Genomic DNA, 25,322 nt, shown 5'->3' on the forward strand with positions numbered 1-25,322 from the left:
AAAAGGAATTTGATTTTGCAGAACTGGGTGTCTAGCCTCAAAGTAACTTGGAACCGCCCTTTCCTTTTGAAAAACCTCTGTTCAAAACTGAGGAGCAAAAAAAAATTGTTTTTAATGATTTATTACTTACAAAATATATATATGTGTGTGTACATGTATATAAAGATGATAAGTGAAATGTATGCCCTTTATTTCTACTTTATTTTCAGATTAGTTGGTTGTGAACCACTTGTCAGGCATACTTTCTAAAAGTGAAAATTCAACCCATCTGTTTAAAGAATAGTTGGCTTTTCCTGAACTTTTTTTTTCTTTTTTTCTTTTTTGCTTTGAATCTGAGACTTACTCCATGGTGGCTTTTGGAGCACAAAATAAGGAAACCAGTTTTGTTTGTCAGTGTGCTAGAACTTGCTGAGGTTTGAGTTTCTCCAGTGCTGCGCCCCCAGCTGATCTTAGAGGAGAAACCAACTGTGGGCACTTTGGCTTCTGTCTGTAAGATTGTCCTTGGTCCACAGATCACTTAAGAAGTAGTTTACTTTTTCCCCTCCATAATTTAATGTCTTTAATACCAAGATATTCTTCATTCCCTATGACAACCAGGGCAGATGAACCGTTTTCAGAAGCAGTGTTTAAAGATGTAGAGTTTTTCTAAAAATTTTTAATGCTTATGGAGCACGTTGCAAAATTAGAATAATTTTACATGAAAATGAGACCTACTTTTTTGAGTCTTTCAAGCTCTTAGTGACGGAAGCTAGGAATATGGACGTAAGCTTTTTAAAGAGCGTGTACGGAAAAGCTTGAGGGAGAGGATTCTTGGCTTTATTTCTCTTCTCAAAATGTCCTACATAACAGCATGAATGTAACCCAGATAGCTCAAGTGGTACGTGCCTTTATCTGGGTCCCCAAGAAGGCCCCTTGCTTAGGTTACGTAGAAGTAAGTTTCACACACTTGTAATTACACTACTCAGCACCAGCTCTAGTTCAAGTTGTTCCCCTGTTCCCCCACCCCACCCCCGATCAGCCGTTGTGCAGGTGATTAACCAGCTTTGGTTCCACAGATTGTTCGTAGTCTTCTTGCATTAGAGATGCTATTAAGCACACTCATTTGTTTCCTGACCCTTTATAGATGTGGTGTGCTATTCTCAAGGGCTTTCTAAAAGTGGGCTACGTTGGGTTTGCCTAGTTGGGTTTGCTTTGTTTGTTTTTGCTTTGTGACCATAAGCAACATACTCCATAATGATCTGTGAATTTCTTTTGTGTAAACAAGGCCTGTGGCTGCTTTCTAAATGTGTCAGACAACGTGATATGCTCATTTCATTGGCTTAGAGCATTTCCTTACTGTTAGTAAATAATTTTGTCAACTAGTATTTTTAGTGCAGCTGCTGCTGTACGCAAAGCACCTTCAGAAAGCTGCTGAGGAAAACCAAAAATGCAGAAGTCTTCAGGTCTTCACTCAGCTCTGCACAGAAAGGTCTTTCCTAGTCTCCTTCTCTACATTAGTAATCTACTACCTTCTCAACCTCACCATAACACTTCATATCCCTCCCCCGCTGGGCTTTTTTTTTTTTTCCTTTAGCTCTTACGATGATCTCACTATCGTTTTTCTTATTTATCTTGTTGCTTCATGTCTGTCTTCCCCTTGTAGAATGTAAGCTTTAAGAGGCCGGGGATCTGCGTCTGTGTTGTTCATTGCTGCAGCCCCAGGGCTTTGGATGTGGTGGACGGGCAGGAAATACCTGCCCAATGAATGACAGAGGTAGCATCTACCCTTAAGGGATTGAGTTTAATGGTGGAAGTAAAACGAAGAACCCCTGTGCCTTTTCCATCTACACTCAAAACTATGTCATGAATACTTTGAAATTCATTCAGCTACACAAGCACAGCTAACAGAAGGGACACTTTATATCAGAGTGGTTGTTCTTCAGAGAGAACAGAAGGGTTTCTACAGTTAATACTGTGAAATCGGCTTGGACTAGGAAGACCTATGAAGAGATTCGAGTTCAACGAAGCTCGTAGATTCAGGGACAGCATGGTTGGCCGAGCAGTGGAGAAGGATTTCTCAGGCAGAGTGTGGCGGGTAGGTGGCTGGAAGTAAGGCAGGCAAAATATGAAATATGGATAGATATGTTGTTCTGACAGGAGACCACTGAGGGAACATAGGGAAAAGAAGTGATGTCTGGTAGAAGAGAGCCAGCTTGGTGAAGAATCAAGAATGAGAAGATTTATTATATTAGGCAGGTATCTGGGAACCATAGGAGGTTATCTGGGAAACACAGTTGCTGGTCAGAATTTCCTCTTTAGAAGAGACTTCTTAGGCATTGTGGATTTTTTTTTTCCAGAATATAGGGAAGCTCACAGAAATGCCGAAAGGTGAGTATGGCTTAAGAATATAGCTGTGGTAGTGCAGGGAAATGGAACAAAAGTGAAAGATAATCTTGAGGAAATTACAACAAAGCTTATAAACTACATATGGTAACCAGAAGAATAGGAAGTGGTTGAGGACTTCTTCAAGGTACGGAGGTCAGTAGTTTTGCTGCTAGAAGAAGCTCTCTGAGGAAGACTATTTGACCGATTAGGGATGGGAATGTAGGTTACTGTCTCCTAACTGCGTAACTGGGACTGTTCTAGAAGGCTTTCCTTGTAGTCAAGAAAATTGAGGTATTACATAAAAGTTTCAAGAATCTTTTGTTGTTGCTTTTAGTCAAAACTAAAACTAGTGATAAACTCCTTTTATTTGTGTATATATTCTAATTTAGTAAGACAGGAAACATTCTATAGAAGACTTTTAGTATACTTGTTAAACAAGAGCTTGACACATAGTTGACCCATTAGTAGAATTTGTGTCAACCCTCCCAAACACCACTAATCAACATGGACTAACAATTAACTAAACTTCTCCTGCTTGCTCCTGTCAGAAATACATTGTTTTGGCTTAATGCTTTTCCTTCTAAATAATATTTAATCTTTCTAAGTAAGATCTTCTCTTCTCTCCTTTCATATGTCTTAAATTTCTTCTTTCTGTTCTAATCATTTAAGAATATTTACTGCTGCAGTCTGTCCAGGGCGTTGTCAACATAGAGCACTGTCCATCCTTCCTTCTCTCCAGCAGCAGTTGGAAATAATATCAACCATATTTCCATGTATGGCGCTTCTGCAGAGGCCAAGGCATGCATTAAGATTTAATCCTTACCATAGCCATACGTATTATCTTCATTTTACAGTTGCACAAACCAAGGCTCAGAGAGGTGAACTGATTTTATATCATTTGCAGGGCAAGTGTTGGTATACACTACGATTCATAGCCTGATCTGTTCGATGGAGAAGCCCACACTCCACCCTAGACATAGTCTCAAACCATTTTCTTAAACACAGTTGTTTGTTTGTTTTTTTTTTAATGTACCTTTTTGAGTCACCCTGTACTTTTGGGTTTCTTGCTAATTTTCATTTTTTGTGATTGTAACTTTCCGATTAAGTCTAGATTCCGATTAAGTCTCGATTAAGTCTGGATTAAGTCATGAGGTTATGAACATTAAAATTTCATACCTTACATTAAGCCTTCCAGATTGCTGGTATTAACTCATTACAGTCCACCAAAAATGAAACTTTTTTAAATCCTTTCTTTAGGAATATGTATGTATATATATCTATATCTATATCTATATGTCACTACCTTTTTGGAGAATGCTTCTTTAGGTTTCAAGTTTATTTATTTGAATAAAATTACTTTCCTGTTAAAATTCAACTCAGCAAGCACTTAATAAATACTTAACCATGTACTCCCTAAAGATTATAAACAGTGTCCTGGGGGCACAACATGAATGAGATACCTGGCCTTAGGGAGCTCTTTCCCATTCTAGCTTCAACAGAAAAAAACACGTAAATAAGAATCTATTTTCACTGGCCCACCCAAGATGATGCTCCCAGTAACCAAGGCCTTATTGTACATTTCATTTAAATAAGTGTGTTAAAATCAAATTCTAAATATAGAATTTTTCCTAGGTATGCCTTGCAATAGCTCATTATTCCCAGCCAACAGACCTCCAGCTACTCTTTGCATTTGAATATGTTGGGAAAAAATACCACAATTCAGGTAAATATGAAAATATTAAATATTGTAACTAACTTTACATTGTATAAGTTTTATTCTTATGTTTATCAGGCTTCCAAGTACATGAGCTTTAATGATTGTAGAATTATTAGCTTCATAACTGCTAGAGAATAAAGCACTACATACTAAAAGAGGCGAGATTTGTTAGATTATTTGTTAGAAAGTGACCAGGAAGAACCTGTAAGTAGCTATAAACATAGGTTTATAAGAATCATGTTAGGTCTTTTACCGATGGTCCCTGGCTTGTATTTTACGGTCAAGAAAGATCCCCTCCCCATTTTTAATTGATAGCTTGAGTTGAAATAGTCTCAACTTTTAAAGAAAACAGACAGAAAATTAAAAGATCTTTGAAATGCATGATCTTTTCTGACATGGTGTGATTTTATGCAAAAGCTGAAGTGGTTAAACTTTTTAGTGGAGAGATCATCATTGAGGTCATCAAAATACTGAATTTATATTTCTTAATAAAATTGATGAAAGGAAGAGGAGCATTTGTCCAAAGGATAAGTACATTCCAGGCAGTTTTTGTAAAAGTAAAGTAGTACTATTCATATACTTACTATGTGATTACTCAGTGATGACATCACCAAGGAAAATTCCAGATGATCATGTAATTCTGTACATTTCTTACATGCAAATTTAATTATAATCAGCCATTTTAAAAAATCTGATAAAGGGAAGAGGAAAAACAAAGGGGTCATGTCTCATGGATTAGGGACCACAGGTTGACTTAACCTACTAAGGCACATGTTCTCTCACTATTAAGGAAGAAAAATAAATCCATTATGTATTTACAATCAAAGATCAGTTCACCCCAACATGGTCGGGAAAAGGATCTTACAAATTATTAATTGTACTGGTTTTTCATTTTATTATCTCAAAACATAACATACTATAGTAATTTAATCTATGTAATAAAAGCGTATTTGAGTATTATTATATTGTAAATACAGTAAGATGTAGGAACAATACAGAGTATCTACAGGTGCATATGGTATAAGTATATTTTCACTACTCTAAAAGATCTTTGTAAACACCATAGAGATGGTATGTGAAAGTCACGCTTTGCAGAAGGAGTAGCTCTTCTCATATAGTGCTGTATTTATAGAAATAAAAGACAAAGTATTTGTAACTTAATTTTTCTTATCAAAATGTAACCAATTGTAACTTAGGCTTGAACAAATTATTTTTAAAGTTTATTTCTTAATATAAATTATACATTCACTTATTGTCTAAACATAAAAGTATTGTAGATCCTGCACTACTCATTAGGTGAATATTTCTTTGGGTCATCATCAAGCTACAGATCATGATCATCAAGGTTATTTTCAATAAGATCCTCACCCACACTTGCAAGAGAGTAGCTGAAATGAAAGTTTCAAGAGGTCCGAGAGTTCTAAGAGTTTTTGATTCCCACTTTAATTTATGATACAGATCAATTCTTGATGCGTTTTTTTTTTTTTTTTTTTCCTAATAGAAATGATTCTGTCCAGGATATAGATTCATGATTTCTGCAGTAATGTAATGACCTGAGCTCAGCAAATGCACTAAACTTCATTATGCGTTTGGGAACCTGATGCCTGCTCCGGTTACTTCTCAGTTTTCTTCATCCATTCTTGTGGGCATCTCTGGGTTAACAATACTTTAAATAGTTATTCTACCCATAGCTCTGCTACAGGATTTTCTTATTTACATCAGTTGGTTCTGTATGTCTTCTTATATAAAGCTTTGTTGATAAAGTTTGATAATTAATACTTAAAATATTCAGGAACACTTTTTTTATTACATCCTTCAGTCACCTCCTGCTTTAACAGGTACTTCATAAACATAACTCTTGGCCAGAGTTTTGTTACGATTCCTCGTAGGGTAACACCCTTTAATATCCTTCCGTGCTGTTGCAGAAGCATAAACTGCATCCTTAAGATCAAAAGAAGCCTGAACTATCCACACACTGCAGTCAGAATTCATTAATTTGTGAGTGAAAGATGCCCAATAATCCACTCTTGAACTTCTGGATGCCACCTTGATTCATTGGCTGGATTAAAGAATAAAGAAGTCCTTTTTGCAGGCAGGTAGGTGACAAAGCTGTTTCCACGAATAAGATCTGGAGTTAGAGGATATCCCCTGCAGTTATCTAGGGAAAGACTCTCTTAGATGGCCTTAGACACTCTGAGGTTTTCTTCAATGTTTGGCATCCCTTGAGTGAAAATACCATCTCTGCAGAGCTCACCAGTCATCCAAGTACTTCTTTGAGGATCCCGAAGTAAAGGGACAATGCGTAGCACCCCTAGGCTTGGAACCTCTCAGGAGGCGCTGGCACAAACACACGGTGGTTCTGGGTTCTTTCTTTCTTACCTTGAAAGAAACCACAAGGATTCTGCTTTCATCAGTCAGGTTGTTATTGGGCAGATAATGTCACAAAAGTACAGATGGACCTTTGTAATAAAATTGGTAAGATGTCAGATTATGCTTCCAGTCTGGAGAATTGAAAACCTCATGAAGTTGGGGCACCTGGGTGGCTCAGTCAGTTAATTGTCTGACTCCTGATTTCGGCTCAGGTTGTGATCTCAGCATGGTGAGATATATGTGTATATATGGCATCAGGCACTGCTCTGGGCATGGAGCCTGCTTAAGATTCTCTCTTTCCCTCTGCTGCTGCCCCTCCCCTGCTCAAAAAAAAAAAAAAAAAAAAAAAAAAAAAAAAAAAAACCCCCAGAAATTATCTGTAGCCTCAGTGTTAGCAGCTCTACTCCATGGCAGACACTGAGCTTGCAAATGCTGTGATATAATCTCAAGTTGTCATGTAGTCTCAGGGCAGAAAATGTTCATTTTCAGTGGTTTATTTTATTTTGTGATTTTCTCCTTTTTATTAACATAGGCCTTGGTATTAGATTTTTTTTTCCATTAAATGCTTATTTGAAAACCACTTGCAGAGTACATAGTCCATTTGAAACTGTAGAAATTTTTAAAGTTTTTTGCCTGTTCATTCTTTTAAGATTCTCAGTGTAGCTGTCTCTTGAATGCTAGTGCTTCCCAACCAGCGTCCTGTATCAGAATCCCTGGAGGAGCTTTTAGAAATGCAGCCATACCAGCTCTGCCTCAGCCCCAAAGTCCAAGTCTCCTGGTTAGAACCACTTCGTTGACTCACCCTGTTGAACATAACATCACAGCTTTGTTTTTACAAACTTTGACATCCTTCATGACTTCTGGTTCCTGCAGTATGGTCAAAGCGATAGGCTTTCTTCTCATATGTTGACCATTTTTACTCTTTGCTGTTGTTTGAGGCCATTCTAAGTATAGATGGGGCTAGTTAAGTGGAAATTCTCTGATTATTTCAGCACGGTATGGAATTAGACTTCTGAACTGTGTCACAGAAGATAGCCAAGATGGGGCACCTGGATGGCTCAGTTGGTTGAGCGCATTCAGTTCTTGATTTTGGTTCAGATAATGATCTCAGGGTCCTGGGATCAAGCCCTGCGTCGGGCTCCGCGCTCAGTGGGACGTTTGCTTGAGGATTCTCTCTCTCTCCCTCTGCCCTTCCCCCCGCCCCCACACACGTGTGCACATGCGTTCTTCTCACCCTCACTCTCTGTCAGATAAATAAATCTTAAAAAAAAAAAAAAGAAGAAGAAGAAGGTAGCCAAGGTCAGGAGTGCTTACTATCTGGTTTTCACTTTTAGTTGGCTGAGGAGCTGTCCTAAAACCTCAGGTAACTCTGAGGGAAGCTGGATCTTCGTAATATGACTGATCTTGCCGCTCTGTTGCTGCACGCATTAGTAATCCGCTTGAGGTGCAGGCCACAGGCATCAGGCCTTTTGGACTTTCTGGAAAGCGTTAGTATTTCCAGACTCTCTGATGCCATATTAAATATCCGCTGCGCATGCTCTGAAGAAGATGTAAACATATAACCTGGCCCTAGTTGTTGAGAAATGGACAGGTTTTCAACAGCCAAAACCTGTAAAATAGTAAACAGTGTATTATCTTATCGGTTTTCTCACCTGATCTTCAGAAAGTTTGTCTTTTCGTAGTTAGACCAGATTACATCTTGCTAGAGAAACCGTCTCATAAACTGTATGTTCTCAGTAGCTTACTAAAGTCTATAACTTCAAAACACTCAAAAGTATTCCATTCTAGGCTCCTAGCTGAGCATATCCTGCCAAACACTGTTTGCATAGATAGCTCTTTAAAAATGGTGAATGTGCTCTTTATTACTTCTTTTTTGGTGGTGGCTGTCTCATTGCCTGGTGAGGACCTCTGGTAAAGTGTTGACTGGTCATCAGGATAGCAGGCATCATTTCTGTTCCGGATTTTGATGAAGATGATGTTTACTGTGTGTTTCTGGTAATTACCCTTTATCAAGTAAGGAATTTCCCTTTGATTCCCAGTTTACTCAAGTTTGTTTTTTTAAATTATGTGTAGGTACTGAACTTGATCAAATATTTTTCTGCACTTTGAACTGATCATAAAGGGTTTGTTTTTCCTCTGTAATTTGATCGTATGATGAATTATATCTTCTAATGTTGAATAACTTTCTGTGGTTTTGATGTTCTGGAACACTGTGAGTAAAGTGACAGTTGCCTGGACATTCCGGGAAGGTTCTGCCTCCCGGAGAGATTACAGCTCTCAAGTTCCTCAGCAGACTCCGGTTATAGCTCCTCTGGAGAAGGCTCTGTGATGGAGTGGCACTCCAGGATATGTGCTTGGCTTTAGTGTTTTAATATTAAATAAGCTCTGCTGAAATCAGAATGACTGGGTAATTCTGATGCCACTTAAAGCATAAAATTCAGAATTCTGAATTGGTGCATAAGACCCTTTCTAATCTAGAGTAGCGCTGTCCAGGAAGGGAAATGTTCTCTCCTCTGCATTTTCTGGTATAGGAGCCTCTAGCCACATGCAGCTGTTCAGCACTGGAAATGTGGCTAGTACAACTGAGGACCTGCATACTTTATTTTATTTTATTCTATTTCAATCACACATGTGGCTAATGGCTACTGTTTGGGGCAGCAGAGACCAAGAGTCTTGGCTCCATCTCATTTTCCAGCCTCTCTTCCACCAACCCTTGCATCCCTCATGCTCTAGCTGATATCATACAATTACACCATGTTTTTTATGTTCTGCTCTACCCAGCATGCCTACCTTCTTCTCATCTCGTCAGCCACCTGGCAACATTGGGCTCTTTCCTTAGGTCTCTGTTCAGGTGTGGTCAGGTCCTGAGGCCTCTCGTGCCCCAGCCTCCGTCTCCAGTGAGTGCCAAGGACACCCTCCTCTGGGCTGTCGTTGCGCCTATACATCCTGCTCACTGTGATTGGGGCTGAGCTTACCCTCCACTGTCTTGTTGGCATTTTCAAGATATAGATAAAACTGCACTCATTTTTAAATTTTTAGGCCTTAGCACATGGGAAGTTCTCCAAAAATACCTGTCTGCACCAGGTGTTAATAAATGGTCCACAGGTGGGCATGGCATGTTCGTGGGACGGTGAAGGGGTTTCTGTGGTTACAGGGGAGCCACGGGGCTTAGGCAGTAATGAAAGGTCGGGTTGATTATCTAAGGGCTTTTTAAGCAAAACCATTTAGGTTTGCTTGAGGAAGTTGGAAAATGACCATGAGGGAAAGTTTGGGACAAGGGTATAGCATCACGAAAGCATGATTTTGGGGCATTGGGTCCTGTAGGCTACAGGCTGGTTTGAGTGCTACAGAACGTCATGTCGGGGATGTCATGCTAGAAACTTGCCACCACCGTTGCCACTTGCAGCAGTGAGACACAGGACCAGGAAAGATTGTGTCGTTTGTCACCTCAGATTGCCAGAGTAGATGAGGCTGACCGCTGAGACACTCTTTTTCCCTCTGGTCACTCTGTTGGTTTTCCTGAGGCTGTGGGCATGTCACAGAGGACAGTAGTTCTCCATGAGAGAGGGCTTCTTGCTGAGGAAATTCAAGTGTATGCCCTCTGCTGAAATCCCCAGATGGGAGTGGCCCTGTGATGGATGGAGTACAAGGAACCCTTGTGAACTTATCAAAGGAAATTTGAGTAGATACGGGAGACCAAGAATTTTATAATGAACTGTAGAAAAGAGTGGGGCGTCAATATTAGAGGGATGAAAGATTTGGTCGAGAGCAGACATGTTTGGATGCATTCATTGTTCCAGGCAAAACATGTGGAAAAAATGAGCAAGGATTTGAATTTACCCCACAGTTTAGGGCAGGGGGATGAGGGAGGCTTGTGAGTGGCTTCCATGAAACGATAGGGATAGAAGACCATGGAAGAGGAGAAGATCTGGGCAGCAGGTGTTGTTCGTCATTTCGGGAAGATCGTCAGTAATGGGGAGGAGGGAGAAATGTATATATAGCACAGTAACTGGAGTGGTGCAGCTTGGTCTAGTGAAAGTCTTCTCAAAATCAAGGTGACCTATTTGTGTTTGAAGGCAGAGGAGATAGGGCCAGTAGAAGGACAGAAAAACCAACGGTGCTGAGGGAGTCGGGAAAGAGCTGATAAGGACGAAACAAAATGAGTTCTTCAGAGAAGAGGAGGGCTGCCTCTTTCTCAGGACCGTTGGGAGCAGTCGGAACATCTGAGGGAGACTTGAGAGACTCGCAGGGAGGAGACGTCCCGTCCGCACATGTTCCTGACAGGAGGCGCCGAGAGCGGAGAGGGCATGTGGGATGAAATGTGACCTTGAAATAAAACTAATCCTACTGCTTTCTCTTGTAGCCAACAACATTAATGGAGTACCCTCAGGAGGCGGCGGTGGAGCTGGCGGGGGCAGCACCCAAAAAACTCCGCTCTTCGAAGCCTACTCGGACTGGGACCGAGAAATCAAGAGGACGGGTGCCTCCGGCTGGAGAGTGTGTTCTATTAACGAGGGTTACATGATCTCCACTTGGTGAGTCCAGACTTCTTATGCCTAATAATCAGACTCTGCTCTCTGGTGACTTTCACGTTACCGTGAATGGAACATTTGTTTTTAATAGTGCTTCCGTGGGTGTTTTAAAGATAAGGGAAGAAGAGAGAAAGGAGGCTGTGTTCGGGCGCAGTGAGCTTGCCTGCTAGGAGTTGCTGTCCAGGCAGTGTCCTGGAGTCTGGGTGTCTTCTGGGGACGGAAACGGTTAGAAGGCGGAGAGAAGGAGCTAAAGCTTCTTGGGTTTGTGGCGCGGGTTTGGTTTTGTCTTCTGTACCTTTTGTCCTTGCCCGTAGAGAACAAAGATGGATATGTTTTTCAGAAACCGAATACATCTTTGATTAAAAATCATTTTGGAGAATATTTCACACATCTCCTTTGGCTGTTTTCCCTGCTATAAATATTAGTTCTGTGATAATTGACGCCATGATACATGTTTTAGGCAGAGATGTCTAGGGTCTGCCTCATCTTCCACAGTAGATGCCATGTGGCCGTCAAGTAGGGAACACACTAAATGGGCATAAATGTGTATATATGGCATCTGGAAAGCACATTTACTTGCCTAAAGCGCAGGACTGTTGTGTCACAGTTCGCTTTTTTCCTCTCCAGCCTTCCAGAATACTTTGTAGTGCCAAGTTCTTTAGCAGACCAAGATCTGAAGATCTTTTCCCATTCTTTCGTTGGAAGAAGGATGCCAGTAAGTGATGTCTGTTGGATTTCATTCACTCCGATGTCTTTTTCTTCTGCCCAGTTAAGTAAAGGCTCTGCTTCTCTCCTAGCTCTGGTGCTGGAGCCACTCGAATGGCAGTGCTCTTGTGCGAATGGCCCTCATAAAAGACGTGCTGCAGCAGAGGAAAATTGACCAGAGGTAATCAAGACACGGCTGTTGTTACTTGGGACATTTTTAGTTATCCTAAATGAGTACAGTAAACTCCTGATTACTTGAAAATAATTGGAAAACGGCATAGTTTTATTAATTAGCAGCATGTATTCTGTACATGAATTACCATTTTGAAAAAAAATGTACATATATTAAAATTAACATTGAAGTTTATACTAAACGTAATTTAACCCTTTGGCTTGTAAGACACCAGAGGATCTTACGTTGCTGACGTCTTGCTATACCAGTGTCACCTTTAACATACTTCCAAAGTGCAGTGGTTTCCGGTTGAGATACTTCAGGATAAATCAGACTCCTCTATTAGTTGAGTGTGTCTAAGGTCTTAGAGTCACAGTAGCTTGAATTGTGTTCTAATGAGCTACCACAAACAAGTTCGGCATCTGCTGCTGAAGTTACCGGTGAGCTCCTTGTCATTAAAGCGGTGGGCATTCAGCAGGCAGCAGCCATCACTGCTGCTCTGTCTGTCCCTGAAGCGCTCTGCTCCTTCCCACTCTCCTGCAGCCCCTCTTCCTCACTGGTACTCTGTGCCCTCTGCAGCCCTGGCTCTTTGCAGACTACCTAGAAGCTGTCCGAGGCCATTGCTTCCCATTCTCTATTTCCTTCTTCAAGAAGTTCATCTGTGGCTGTGGCTTCAGTGATCATAAAATTTATATCCCTAATGTGACATCTTCTCTGGAAGTCTCTTTTTTTTTTAAGATTTTATTTATTTATTTGACAGACAGAGATCACAAGCAGGCGGAGAGGCAGACAGAGAGAGGAGGAAGCAGGCTCCCTGTTAGGCAGAGACCCCAATGCGGGGCTCGATTCCAAGACCCTGGGATCATGACCCGAGCTGAAGGCAGAGGCTTTAAAACTGAGCCACCCAGGTGCCCCTCTTCCATGGAAGTCTTAAAGGCCCTTTAAACTCATGCTGTCCAAACTCAGACGCCAGCACGGGCACCATGCCCTCTCCCAGCCTGTTCTCAGAAACCCAAGAATCATCCTAGATATGTTCTCTTCCCCTTCCTTCCCCACATTCAGTTCATCAAATTCTGTCTCTTCTCTTTCTCAAAATCTTACAAACCCATGTGTATCCACTCCAGTTCGACCCCCCAGTGTGTTGTCAGGGGCCCTCATGCCTTCCTTCCGTGTCTCACCAGTACCAGGCCTGTTGCTCCAGGCCCCGGCCCCGTGGGCTATGCCGGGGCTTTCCCACCTGATGTTCATGGTGCTGTTCCGTTTTCAGGCTGTCTTTCTTCATGCTTATCCTCAAGCACTCTCTACCCCACCCTCTCAGTGCTCACTCATTCTTTATATCCCCGTTCGGACATCACTCCTGAAAATAAGCTGTCCCTCACCTCCTAAATTAGATCAGGCCTCGAGTTACACATTCTCCATGGCTGTTTTCATCGTAACACTTACTTCGGTTTTTAATTGTATATGTGTGTTAGTTTGGTTATTGCCTCTCTTTGCTACGAGGCTGTGAGCTTGTGAGCTAAAGGGACTACATTTTGGACACCGTCATACATTCAGCACTCAGGAAATACCTGCTGTATCAGATACTTATTCAATACTTACAAAATAGATGAGGAACAAAGCAACAGATCTTTGAAAACTGGCTCAGAGAGCCTCAAATTGTATATTACGCACTATTACTGGTACAGCCAGCCAGATGTTAGGGTTTTTTTCCACACTGCCGTACCTAAGAAAGCCATGTTTGTTGAAGCAAATAGCCGACAAGTGACCCTCAAAGGACCCTTCAGGTTTCTGGAAAGGAGGGTGACTGCCTTCACGTGATCTCTCATGGATTTTTTACCTTGGTCACGTTGCACGTGACCTGTCTGTTGTGTCCTGCTCCGAGGCCAGCGTTGACTGCCATGTCTGCTCCTTAAGTGCTCAGGAAGGGGCGCGGCTATTAGAGGGAAGCCTCCAGCACTGCTGGGCCAGGGTTCTTTCTAAACTCTTACAGCCAGTGGCACTTTTATCTTTTAACTTTATTAAGCTGCAAATTGTTTTAATTCCTTTGTTTTCCCAGCTCTCCCACCCTTCATAAATAAGACCGATTCTCTTCGTTGTCTGAGCTCTCTCCACCCCCTTTTCCTTAGACTCATGAGCTCAGCCCTACTGGCCTTCTCTAGGTTTCTCCACAGCCGAGCTTGTGTCCACCAGAGGACCTTTGCCCTTACTGTCCCTCTGCCTAGAGCACTTACCCACAGATCTTAAATGGCTTGTAGTCATTTGGGTTTTGGCTTCAGTATCATTTGCACAGAAAAGCCTTTCCAACCACATGACCTGAACTTGCCTATATTCATTCAGTGAAGCCACCATGGCCTTCACGCCAGCCTGTTACTTGCTCATTTATCCTCGCATCACCAAGCATAGAAGCCCTGTGAGAGCAGAGGCCCCACCGGTGTCATTCGTCTGTCTCCAGCCCTTAGAGTAGTGCCTTAGCTCATAATAGGTCTTCAAAAAATATGTGTGGCATGAATGAATGACTCAAGGATTTTGTCTTTATTAGGATTTGTAACGCAGTAACTAAAAGTCATCCACAGAGAAGTGATGTTTACAAATCAGATTTGGATAAGACCTTGCCCAATATCCAAGAAATACAGGCGGCTTTTGTGAAACTTAAGCAACTATGCGTTAATGGTAATTTCATTGTGTGTGTGTGTGTGTGTGTGTGTGTGTGTGTGTGTGTATGTGTGTATATATACGTATATGTATGTATGTATATAATGAATGGGGGTTACAGCATTGCATGAGGTATGTCAGAAATAGTTATATTCCTTGAAAATACACAAATAGACATATTTAAGTTGAGGCTCATTGAAATATCTACAAATCATTATATGTGACAATATCAGAAGCTCTTAGAAAATGAGGTGTTTAAACTGCTTTTTGTTTTGGAGGAAAGAAAGAGACCAATGAAATCACTTTCAAAGTGTGAACTGTCATGGTAGGATCCTTTGGTAAAAGTGCCAAGGAGAACAGTGAACTACCTTTCAGATAAACATACTGAGATTTTAACGCAGACAGTTACATTGTGAGATATGGAACTTGACACGGATTTCAGACAGAGCCGTGTTGTAATCTGTGTGGCCTCGGAGTTCTAATCCTGTGTTTGAGCAAGTGCTTCTCAGGCGCTTTCAGTGTGTCCCGGGGAGGGGGTGACTCACGGAAGCATCTTTGGTGTGAAGTGAGTCCTTCCTGAAGGGTGCCCAGCGAGGGCCCCTTGTTACCTAGGAGCCAGGAGAGGCAGCCACTGGGGCAGGTCTCCAACGGCGAGGGGGCACTGGCCTGGAAGGAGAGCTGGCAGGGTGGGGGGAGTGTTAAAAAAGTACAATGAGATGAATGAATTTTGGCTGTCTGATGGACTGTGACTAGAGCCTGGAGTTTGTGAGGTGAGAGACACCTGGAGACAGGCCGGGCAGGACTGGGGAGGGCATGCAGGCCCTGCCGGGAAGGTGTTCTCGTTCCTGCCGTGGTCACAGAAACCGTGTCCTGGGAGGCAGTGCGGGCGGCAAGGGAGGCGGAGAGAGGCAGGGAGGACAGGGTTTGCTGGCAGGAAGCTGTGAGTGCGGGCTGCAGATTCCAAGCAGAGGCTCCCCAGGAAAGTGAGAACCACTGGCTCTTAGGAGGCAGAGGTGCTGAGACTCTCTAGAATTTCCCTGAAAGCCAGAATGAAGGAAACCAAGGCCCAGGGAATCCTTGTTTTGTTTTTTATAGGCTTGTACCATGTCTCTTAATGTTTATATTGTTAAATGAAAATGCATAATATTTTCTTAAAGCCAGCTTTTAAATATGAAAAACTGTGATGTGTATCACTTAATTCTGATACTGGTCACGTAAAGTTCTTTAAAATGCCTAAACATGTATGTGTGTATAACTGCCATATTTATTGCAGAGCCTTTTGAAGAAACTGAAGAAAAATGGTTGTCTTCACTGGAAAATACTCGGTGGTTAGAATATGTAAGGTTTGTACAGCCACCTTCTTTTTTTGAACTTAACTTTTTTTATTTTGAAATAATTACAGACTCACAGGAGGTACAAAAACAGTGCAGTGCTCCATTTACTCCTTACCAGCTTCCCCCAGTGGTAACATCTTCCATACCTAGAATATGGTGTCAAAACCAAGTGGCACGGGGCGCCTGGGTGGCTCAGTCGGTTAAGCGTCTGCCTTCTGCTCAGGTCATGACCTCAAGCTTCTGGGATTGGGTCCCGCATCAGGCTCCTTGCTCTGCAGGGAGCCTGCTTCTCCTTCCTGCTGCTCCCTCTGCTTGTACACTCTCTCTCTGTCAAATAAATAAAATCTTTAAAATAAAACAAAACCACACCCGAGTGGCACAATGTATAGGCCTTATTCAGATTTCACCCATTTATACGTGTTTCCGTGCGTGCGTGCGGCGGTCTGTGTGTCTGTGCGCATACAGATCCCTGCAGCTGCCACAGTCAGGATAGAGACCTGCTCTGTCACCACAGGGCCTCCGTGCTGCCCCTTCAGAGTTGTATCCCCACCCCTGTCCCTGCAACCACTGATCTCTGTGTTTTGTGATTGTGATTTCAAGAATGTCATGTAAATCGGGGCACCTGGGTGGTTCAGTGGGTTAAGCCTCTGCCTTTGGCTTAGGTCATGATCTCAGGGTCCTGGGATCGAGCCCCACATTGGGCTTTCTGCTCGACAGAAAGCCTGCTCCCTCTCTCTGCCTGCCCCTCTGCCTACTTGTGATCTCTCCCTCTCTGTCAAATAAATAAATAAAATCTTAAAAAAGAAAAAAAAAAAGAATGTCATGTAAATCAATCCCCTTTTTATAAAAGGGTTAATGAGTTTCCCTGATTAAAAAAAATCAAAAGATACTCTGTTGAAGAATCATATAAATACTGATGAAATTCATAAAGGTTATTGCGAATACAGTATAGTAGAAGATTAGGTGTGTTTGATTTCATACATTTTTAAAGGAGTATTTATAGTGGAAATCTAATTTTTTGACAGTATTTTTCCCTTTCTCTTTCCAGGGCATTCCTTAAACATTCAGCAGAACTCGTGTACCTTCTAGAAAGCCGGCATCTTTCTGTCATCCTACAAGGTAATTCATTACCAGTGACACTGGTCACCATGCCAGGTGGCTCAGTGACTGTCTGCAGTCCGTTCAGTCACATGGCTCCTAGCCATCTCTTACTGTCCACAGTGCCACCAGACACTACAGCTTCTGCAACTCAGTCAAGGACAGCTGTGGTCCAGCGGCAGCAGACAGAGGAATAGAAGGGAGTCCACTTTTCTGCCCTGTGTTAAACCTTCCTTCCTGTAGCATGAGAAGTGTGGGTCACAGCTCCCGCTGGAGTCATACAAAGTGTTAATCTTGGCAGAGCGTCCTTTCTCTCTAATGTTACGTTTTGAATTCATACAGATTTCAGTTTAAATGCCTTTGGATCACGCTGGGTTGGACTCTAAAGAGTTGGGTATCAAAAAATTGAGTTGAATAGCCAATAATGTGAAGTTTGTCTGATGTTTAGGAGCAGTACAGTACAATATAAAAATATTTCAGTTAAGCAAAGGATAATTATATGTGAAATAACTTTACAGCTAAAAGAATTTCTAAGCTTACCAATGATGAAGTTTCATAAACCATGAGCTACCTTATTTTATGACATTCACATTGCATAGTTTATGAATATGCTATGCTACTAAAGCTTACAAAAGTATTTTTACCAACTGTCAAATTTAACTGACTTGAGCAAAGTAAAGATATTTAAAACCTTTCGGGGGAGAAAAGAATAGTGATACACTATTTCAAGTAATCCTTAACTGATGCAGTCAGAGTTATTTAATTCACAAATGCGTATAGAACCCAGCAACCCAGTAATCTGTCCTCTGAGCCTGTGGGTGTTCTTACCCTATTGCAAAATCCTACTTAGCGCATGTTTTGAAGCACTTGTTATAATACAAAAAGCTTAGAAGAGATACCGAGCCTACATTTTACTAACACTTTTATTTTGCAGAACATGTTTTTGAAATAGGTTATTGTTCACTTAGTGTAAAATTCACCCATTCTGGGGCGCCTGGGTGGCTCAGTGGGTTAAAGCCTCTGCCTTCGGCTCAGGTCATGATCTCAGGGTCCTGGGATCAAGCCCCGCATCGGGCTCTCTGCTCAGAAGGGAGCCTGCTTCCCCCTCTCTCTCTGCCTGCCTCTCTGTGTACTTGTGATCTCTCTCTCTCTCTCTCTGTCAAATAAATAAATAAAATCTTTAAAAAAAAAAAAAAAATTCACCCATTCTGAGTGTAGAAATCAATATTTTTTAGTAAATATACAGAGTAACTGTAGAGTTCAGAGTCCAGTTTTAGAAGTTTTTTATCACACCAAAAAGATTCCTTGTGTCCCAGCCCTAGACAACCATTAGTCTGCTTTCTGCTTCTGTAGATTGGCTCTATCTGCATGTGTCATGGAAACAGTCATACAGTATGTGATCTGTTGCTTCTTGCTTCCTTCATTTCACACATGTTTTCAAGGTTCATTCATGTAGCATGTAGCATGTTTCTTTTTATTTCTGAATAGTGTTCCTTTGTCAGTACCACATTTTATTTATATATTAGCTATTGATGGACATGGGTTTATTTCCATGTTGTGGCTGTTATGAATTATGCTGCTGTGAACATTTCTTTAAAAGTCTTCATGGGGACATACTTGTTTATTTCTTGTGGGTAGGTGCTTAGAAGCGGAATCACTCAAGTCTAGGAGTTACCATCCTTAAAGAATGACATTGGTTGTGGGTTTTCATAGATTCCTCTTATGAGGTTGAAGTATACCTGTATTCCTCGTTTGATGAGAGTTTTTATCGAGAATGAACTTTGAATTTTGATCACACACAATTTTTATGGATCTAATGAGATGATTATGTTATTTCTATCATTGATTTTATTTATATGAAGTGTTACTTTGTTAGGTGGATGTTAAACCAACCTTGCATTCCTGGAATAGATTCTTGCATTCATGAGATAATTTGACTTGCTCATATTTTGTTAATGATTTTATAATCTAATACAAGGGATACTGGTAGACATTTTTTTTCCCGATTTCTTTGGCTGGCTTTGATATCAGGGTATTTACTGGCATTATTGAAATGGATGCAAGCTATAAAAGATGGGAGGAAAATGTTTGCCACCTTTTCAGGTGATGGTGGACCGTCCCGTCCCCTTCATTCACTTCTGAGTCACCAGATGGAGTTGCCAGTAGAAAGAGTATATTTAATGTTCTTAGGAAATAGAAGTAGAACAGACTCATGCAAGATTTTCACCACAAATCACTGAAATGTAAAAAGTGTGATGCCTGTGCTGTTTTCTGGAAAATATTCATGTATAAAAGACTATCTCCCATTAGACACTAATTGATCTGAAAGTCTGTAATGTTTTAGAGTTGCTGGAATCCAGTGAACTTTCCTAACTTGGATTATTTTGAAGGCAGCCTAGGCAGAGAGTAATGTATTATCCACTTTATTCTTTCTTCCCCTTTTCTCAGCATTTTTCTAAGTAGTATTCGTTTTCTTTCCATTTTCTTGACAGAGGAAGAGGGAAGAGACTTGAGCTGTATTGTAGCTTCTCTTGTTCAAGTGATGCTGGATCCCCATTTTAGGACAATCGCAGGATTCCAGAGTCTGATCCAGAAGGAGTGGGTCATGGCCGGATATCAGTTCCTAGACAGATGCAACCACTTAAAGAGATCTGAGAAAGAGGTAACAGAATCATAATGCTCCCTGGGAGGGAGTCTTTAAGTGTATACAAGATAAAATTCACATCATCCTGTGAAGGGGTATTCTGTCTGTATAGAGATGAGGAGCCTTTTTTAAATGTTGCATTTGGTACCTCTTAGCTTCTTTAGTCTAAGGCTAGTGATGGATTAGCATCCAAATTGATGCACTTAAAAAGATGGCTATAACTGTAGAAGTGAAATTCAAAAAAAAAATCGTTGCATTTCTCCCAAGTTGAAAACTACTTGAAAAAATGCTGTATTATCTCTTCTGCAAAGCAGGTAATGAGCACGTTAGGTATTTTGAAAAATCAGTTTTTGAATATCACATTTTCTTAAAATGGGGCCCATGTGTGGAGAATGGAAAGTTGGAGAGGGTCATCTTTGTGAGGGCTGTGGGCATTGTGAATGGCTCCGCACTCCTCTCATGGACGTGCTTGTCGTGGGGAGCGCAGCCTGACTCGCGGGCTCTCAGTTTCACCACCACCTTCTGAGGAAATCCCAGCAGTGACTGCTTCACTTTTAAGTTGCCGGGACCCCGAGATACAATGGCTGTCTTCAGCTGCTGAACTTGGCGACCCACCATATGACCAAGAGACTGACGCCAACCGCATCCTGAAACTCTGCCAAGTTTTCTGGATGCTGAGCCTGCACAGTCCACCAGAAGCGAATACAGAGGTCGCTTTTTGCTTTGGGATTATTTTTTTCTTTTTTTCAGTGTTCTAAAGAATTATTTCCAGGGCAGGCTTCATCACATCTTTTAATGTTCCCCATTCATACAGTGCCAACCTGTCTGTTGACTTTGCCATCTTCGGCAAGGAAGGGCTGTGATGTTTATGGCAGTTGAACCTACTTCTGAGCTTTGACAGAAGCTGTGTTTAACCTGCCTGCATAGCCTTGGCTCAGCTTGGGAGCTTAGTGTTTTAGGCTGAGGGGTGTTCTTAGTAATCTCTTCCTTAATGTGAGCCATAAATTTGGAAATAAATGGGAACAGTTGAAGGCCAACACTGAATGATCCCATTTTCTCTCTGTGTCTGCCAGTCTCCCTTATTTTTGCTGTTTTTGGATGCCACGTGGCAGCTGCTAGAACAGTACCCGGCGGCCTTCGAGTTCTCAGAGACGTACTTAGCAGTGCTCTACGACAGCACCCGCATCTCCCTCTTCGGCACCTTCCTCTTCAACTCTCCTCACCAGCGTGTGAAACAAAGCACGGTAAGTGATGTGTGGTGATAGCAACTGCTCGGTTTGTCTTACAGCTTTATGGAGGTAGAATTAAAGTACAGTTAGCTGCATGCTGAAAATACATCAATTAAAACTGTCTTAGCTACCATTTTAAGCTGCAGTTTCTGAATGAATTATTTAAAGACATAAAAAATCTAGGAACCTGTTTCATTTTTATGAGTGGGCACGTTAGGTGTTTTTCTCTGATGTACATTGTTCATAATAAACCAGTTTTACGGGCGCCTGGCTGGCTCAGTCGGTAGAACATGTGACTCTTAATCTCAGGGTCATGAGTTCAAGACCCTTGTTAAGCATGGGGCTTACATAAAAGAGAGAGAGAAAGAAAAAGAAAATGTGATATGTAACAATTTTTAAAAACCAGTTTTTAAAAATGTACATTATTTTAACCACTGTACATGTTGTACTTTTATATTCATATTTTCACATTTGGGCTGTCCGGATCGATAATTAAAAAGGTTCTGCTAGAGGACTTTTATTTCCTGGAATAAAAGTTGTACAGAGCAAGATTATTTTCTTTAAGAGTTGTGTGGGAAGGACTGTCAGAGATGAAGGGTCCCATGGTGCTAGACTGAGATTCTCAGTGGTTGCTGGCTTACCAGGTAATCTCAGAATCCGTGTCACCTGCCACACAGCAGTCCTATTGGGGTAGGATTATCAGTTTCTGGTCACATTTCATTGACCTAGAGGAAGAATCATGACTAAGGAGGGTCTCAAGCCAAGCTTGAGAATAACTTCTGATTGCCATTGGTAGAACCTTCCAGAACCATAGGTTTTGGCTCACCCACATTTGAACCAGCAGTGGGAACAGCTGGTATATGCTGTGATAACCATTGAGAGAAACAAAAAGGGCAGCTCTTGTGGGCCTCTCGGAAGACTTTCTAAGGAGGTTGCCGTCTTGGTGAGGGGTAGGGTCCTCAGCCTTGGCAGTAAGGCCCTCGGCCAGGCGACGTAGCCTGGATTAACGTGAGTCCCGCCCAGTGTCCGGGGGAATGGTGAGCCCAGGTTTCCTCATCTGTAAAAATGGACTCACCAGACTAACAGTATTACCTTTGGCCCCATTCTGTGAATTGAAAACATTTTGTAAACTGTGAAGCATTATGCTGCACTGTTTCCTAAAGAAATGAATCGTTCTAGATGTGGATATGAAAGACAAAGTGCACTGGACATTTGAGGAGATGATTTTATTCAGGCTGTTGTAATACGAATAGGAAGAACTTTATTAATGAGGAACACCCCAAAGTAAAGGAGGAGACCTGGAGGCTTACTACAAGAGACAGGAGACGTGAGGGAGCAGGTCTGGGCTTAGAGTAGGTGAGCCATGTCTCAGTAGTGCTGCTTTCCAGGGGCTCAGGGCTGGAGAAACTTAGCACTGTCATAGGGTATTTATTTTAGGTTGGAGAGTTGGGAAGGAGATTTTCATAAAATATATTCTCTGCTTCCCTAGAAGAATGTAACCTATCCCAGTCCCATGCTGAGACCAGCAGTGGGCTTGGGCTCCTGAAGTGTGGTGAATTCTGTTCCTAAACTAATGGACTCCAAGTTGCTCCTTTTTGTTTCTCGTCCACTGGCCGTCTTCCTTGCTGGGCTGTGGTGGTGCTGTGCATGGCACTGCTTGCCTGCCCTGGTGCTTCTCCCCTCCTCTCCCTTCACTGTCCTGCAAGCACACCCGTACACACACACACACACACACACACACACACACACACACACACAGACACACACTACACGCACGTGAGCCTTCAAAATGTACATGAGGCTAGGAAATGAGACAGCCTTGTTAGACGGTAAAACCTTGGATGTAAAATGCTAGTACGTCAGCCTGGCAGTCCCCATGACCACCGTGCCTTGGGTATGTGGCGGGGGGGGGGCTCTGTGGAGCCCAGGTTGGCCTCCTAGAGACAGTCACTCCTCCCACTGCTTCTTGGCTGGATTCTGGATGTGCCGACATAGGTTTACAAATAGATTTCTAGGGGCGCCTGAGTGGCTCAGTAGGTTAAGCCTCTGCCTTCGGCTCGGGTCATGATCTCAGGGTCCTGGGATCGAGCCCCGTATCGGGCTTTCTGCTGGGCAGGGAGCCTGCTTCCACCTCTCTTTCTCTCTCTCTGCCTGCCTCTCTGCCTACTTCTGTTCTCTCTCTCTGTCAAATAAATAAAAAATAAATCTTTAAAAAAAAAAAAACAGATTTCTATGGAGGAATAAAAGTTAAATATTTTTTTAATCTGTTTTTCCTGGTCTGTCCTCCAGTGCTATATTTTTTTAACTTGGCTTTTTTCAAAAGCTGTTCCTGGCAAGCACTAACATCAGATCCCTCCTGCCCTCGGTGCTTTATTATTCATGATTTGATCTTACAGCCAGACTACAGGCCAGCAGTGCCGCCTCTGCCTTCCCTGGGAAACTGACTGTGGTGGGAAACTGACTGTTGATTTGAGGTCCTGATTTTTAGCACGACTGCTGTTCTCAGTCCCTTCTACAAAGACTTTTCCTTCTTTCTCCATTCTGAGGCCACCTTAGATGCTCATGGTCAGGTACTATTTGTGGAAAATCTCATCTTCCTTGGAGATGTTTTTAGTTTCACATTAAAAAAAAAAAAGACTGATTTCTATATATTTTCCTAAGTAGGCCATTAAAACAGGTTGGGGTTTATGTTTTATTAGATTTCAACTCTTAACAATAGTATTTTTTTTTAAACAAACTGATTGTTTCTATATGCACATATATGATGAAATCTCAAATAACTAAATATATTTGGTGCTTAATGGGTTCAGTTTTACTCATTTGAAATAGACAGTGTTGTAAACTGCCCTGTGCTGTTAGATAGCTTAGCTGTTTCTGGCTGGCCCCGAGTCGACATGGCGTGGGTCACACCTGGTCACGCGTGTGGCACGGAGCTGGCCTCCTCACTTCAGCGCTGCTTTTCTGATGACACTTAGTCTTTGCCTTTTTTCCTAATTTCCAAAGAAACTGGTTTTTTGGAGAATACTGAAAGGTACACAGAAAATAAGAATCCATCGTCTCCCACCATCCAGAGAATCGGTGTCCTGAGATATTTCCTCCAGAGAGCTAATAATCTGCATAAACCTGCTTTTGTCACTCAGCCGAGATGAGGATCATGCTCCTCTTGAGATGCTCCTCACCTCCTCTACGCAGACGCAGTGGGTTGTCAGCCCGCATCCTAGTGCCACTGGCTCCCCGGGCCGCGTGAGCCCGGGGAGCAGGTGGTCCGGCTTCCGTGCATGGTCTTCATGGTCTTGGCCAGACACCAGGACTGTGCACAGTGTGGGGGGGGCGGCTTCCTTCCTCGCTGCTCCTGGGCTATGGTTTGGATTTCAAAGGTCACTGGGTAAGTGCAGGGTGTCTCTCCACTTAGAAAAATGGGGTAAAATAGACGCCAGTGATTTCCATCCGAAGATTGTCTTGCACATCCATTCGCCAGTAAATGTGTAAGTGTACCATCGTGTGCTCAAAAAGTAAAATGCTCCTAGTGCAGAAGTAACTGCGCCATGTTTCAGACTCTGTGGTATCATCTCTGTGAAATTTCACTTCTAATCACATCTCGGAGGCCCCGCTTCCTTGGGGTCTTCCAGGAGAAAAGGCCCTCTGCTCGCAACCACAGCATGTGAGGTGTCCCTCTGAGGCATGGTGCCAAGAATGTCTCTTCTCTCAAAGCAAAACATGCTGCCCTCGGGAAGTAGAGTTGCTATAGTCCAGAAAATTCAGCTTAAATAGTGATGAGTGGCTCATCACAAAAAAGGAATGTATTTAAGAAAATCTTTCATTTGACATCTTTTCACAGATGTTCAAATATTTTATTTTGCAGGAATTTGCTATCAGCAGAAATATCCAGTTGGGTGACGAAAAGGGTTTAAAATTCCCCTCCGTTTGGGACTGGTCTCTTCAGTTTACAACAAAGGATCGCACCCTTTTCCATAACCCCTTGTACATCGGAAAGAGCACGCCTTGTGTGCAGAACAGTTCTGTGAAATCTTTCAAACGGACAAAGGTAAATTACAAAAAGGCACTGACGATAAAAACCTGGTATCTTCCCTTAACGACAGTGCCAGAACAGATTCTGAGGGATCATTTGCTTTGTACCTGAAATAACCCTGCCCCGACTTTTCTTCTTGGCGACCGAAGCCCACAGAGCTCCCTCAGCCTCTGGGATTTAGCAGATAGGAGCTCTGAGCCTGGGAGGCCCCATTCCTGAAACCCGTCTGCTTGCCTCTTCTTTCTAGAATGAGCCAGGTCTGCACTTTTTCCTAACTGAGAAGTCTTAGAAATTTGCATTTAAGCAAATTACTGAACAGGATGTATCCCCTCCCCACCCCCATGCAGGCAAGTGCTGAGAGCCAGAGTCCGTTCCTAAAAACGTGGAACTCCAGTGGAGGAGGATCGGGATGAGTATTACAGGGAAGGAACAAAATGTTCTTTATGGCCGCAGTTCCACCATCTCTCATAGTACT

The 25,322-nt window shown here is 42.3% G+C and overlaps 1 protein-coding gene across 3 annotated transcripts in view; it reads left to right on the plus strand.

Moving 5' to 3' along the window:
• Positions 1 to 25,322, plus strand: part of LOC111152689 (myotubularin related protein 10) — a 52,313-nt gene that overhangs the window by 23,734 nt on the left and 3,257 nt on the right. For 2 of the 3 annotated variants that reach the window (XM_022511258.1, XM_022511259.1), the window contains 10 exons: positions 3,997 to 4,087; positions 10,815 to 10,986; positions 11,611 to 11,698; positions 11,781 to 11,869; positions 14,400 to 14,530; positions 15,786 to 15,855; positions 16,895 to 16,965; positions 19,437 to 19,606; positions 20,662 to 20,832; positions 24,680 to 24,862. In XM_022511258.1, coding sequence (XP_022366966.1) covers positions 3,997 to 4,087; positions 10,815 to 10,986; positions 11,611 to 11,698; positions 11,781 to 11,869; positions 14,400 to 14,530; positions 15,786 to 15,855; positions 16,895 to 16,965; positions 19,437 to 19,606; positions 20,662 to 20,832; positions 24,680 to 24,862 — 1,236 coding nt within the window. The remainder of the gene's footprint in view (positions 1 to 3,996; positions 4,088 to 10,814; positions 10,987 to 11,610; positions 11,699 to 11,780; positions 11,870 to 14,399; positions 14,531 to 15,785; positions 15,856 to 16,894; positions 16,966 to 19,436; positions 19,607 to 20,661; positions 20,833 to 24,679; positions 24,863 to 25,322) is intronic. The other variant, XM_022511260.1, reaches the window with a different exon arrangement.

This window comes from Enhydra lutris, unplaced genomic scaffold (genome assembly GCF_002288905.1).
Source record: "Enhydra lutris kenyoni isolate GAN:26980312 unplaced genomic scaffold, ASM228890v2 scaffoldscaffold29, whole genome shotgun sequence".
In the NCBI taxonomy this organism is placed as follows: Eukaryota; Metazoa; Chordata; class Mammalia; order Carnivora; family Mustelidae; genus Enhydra; species Enhydra lutris.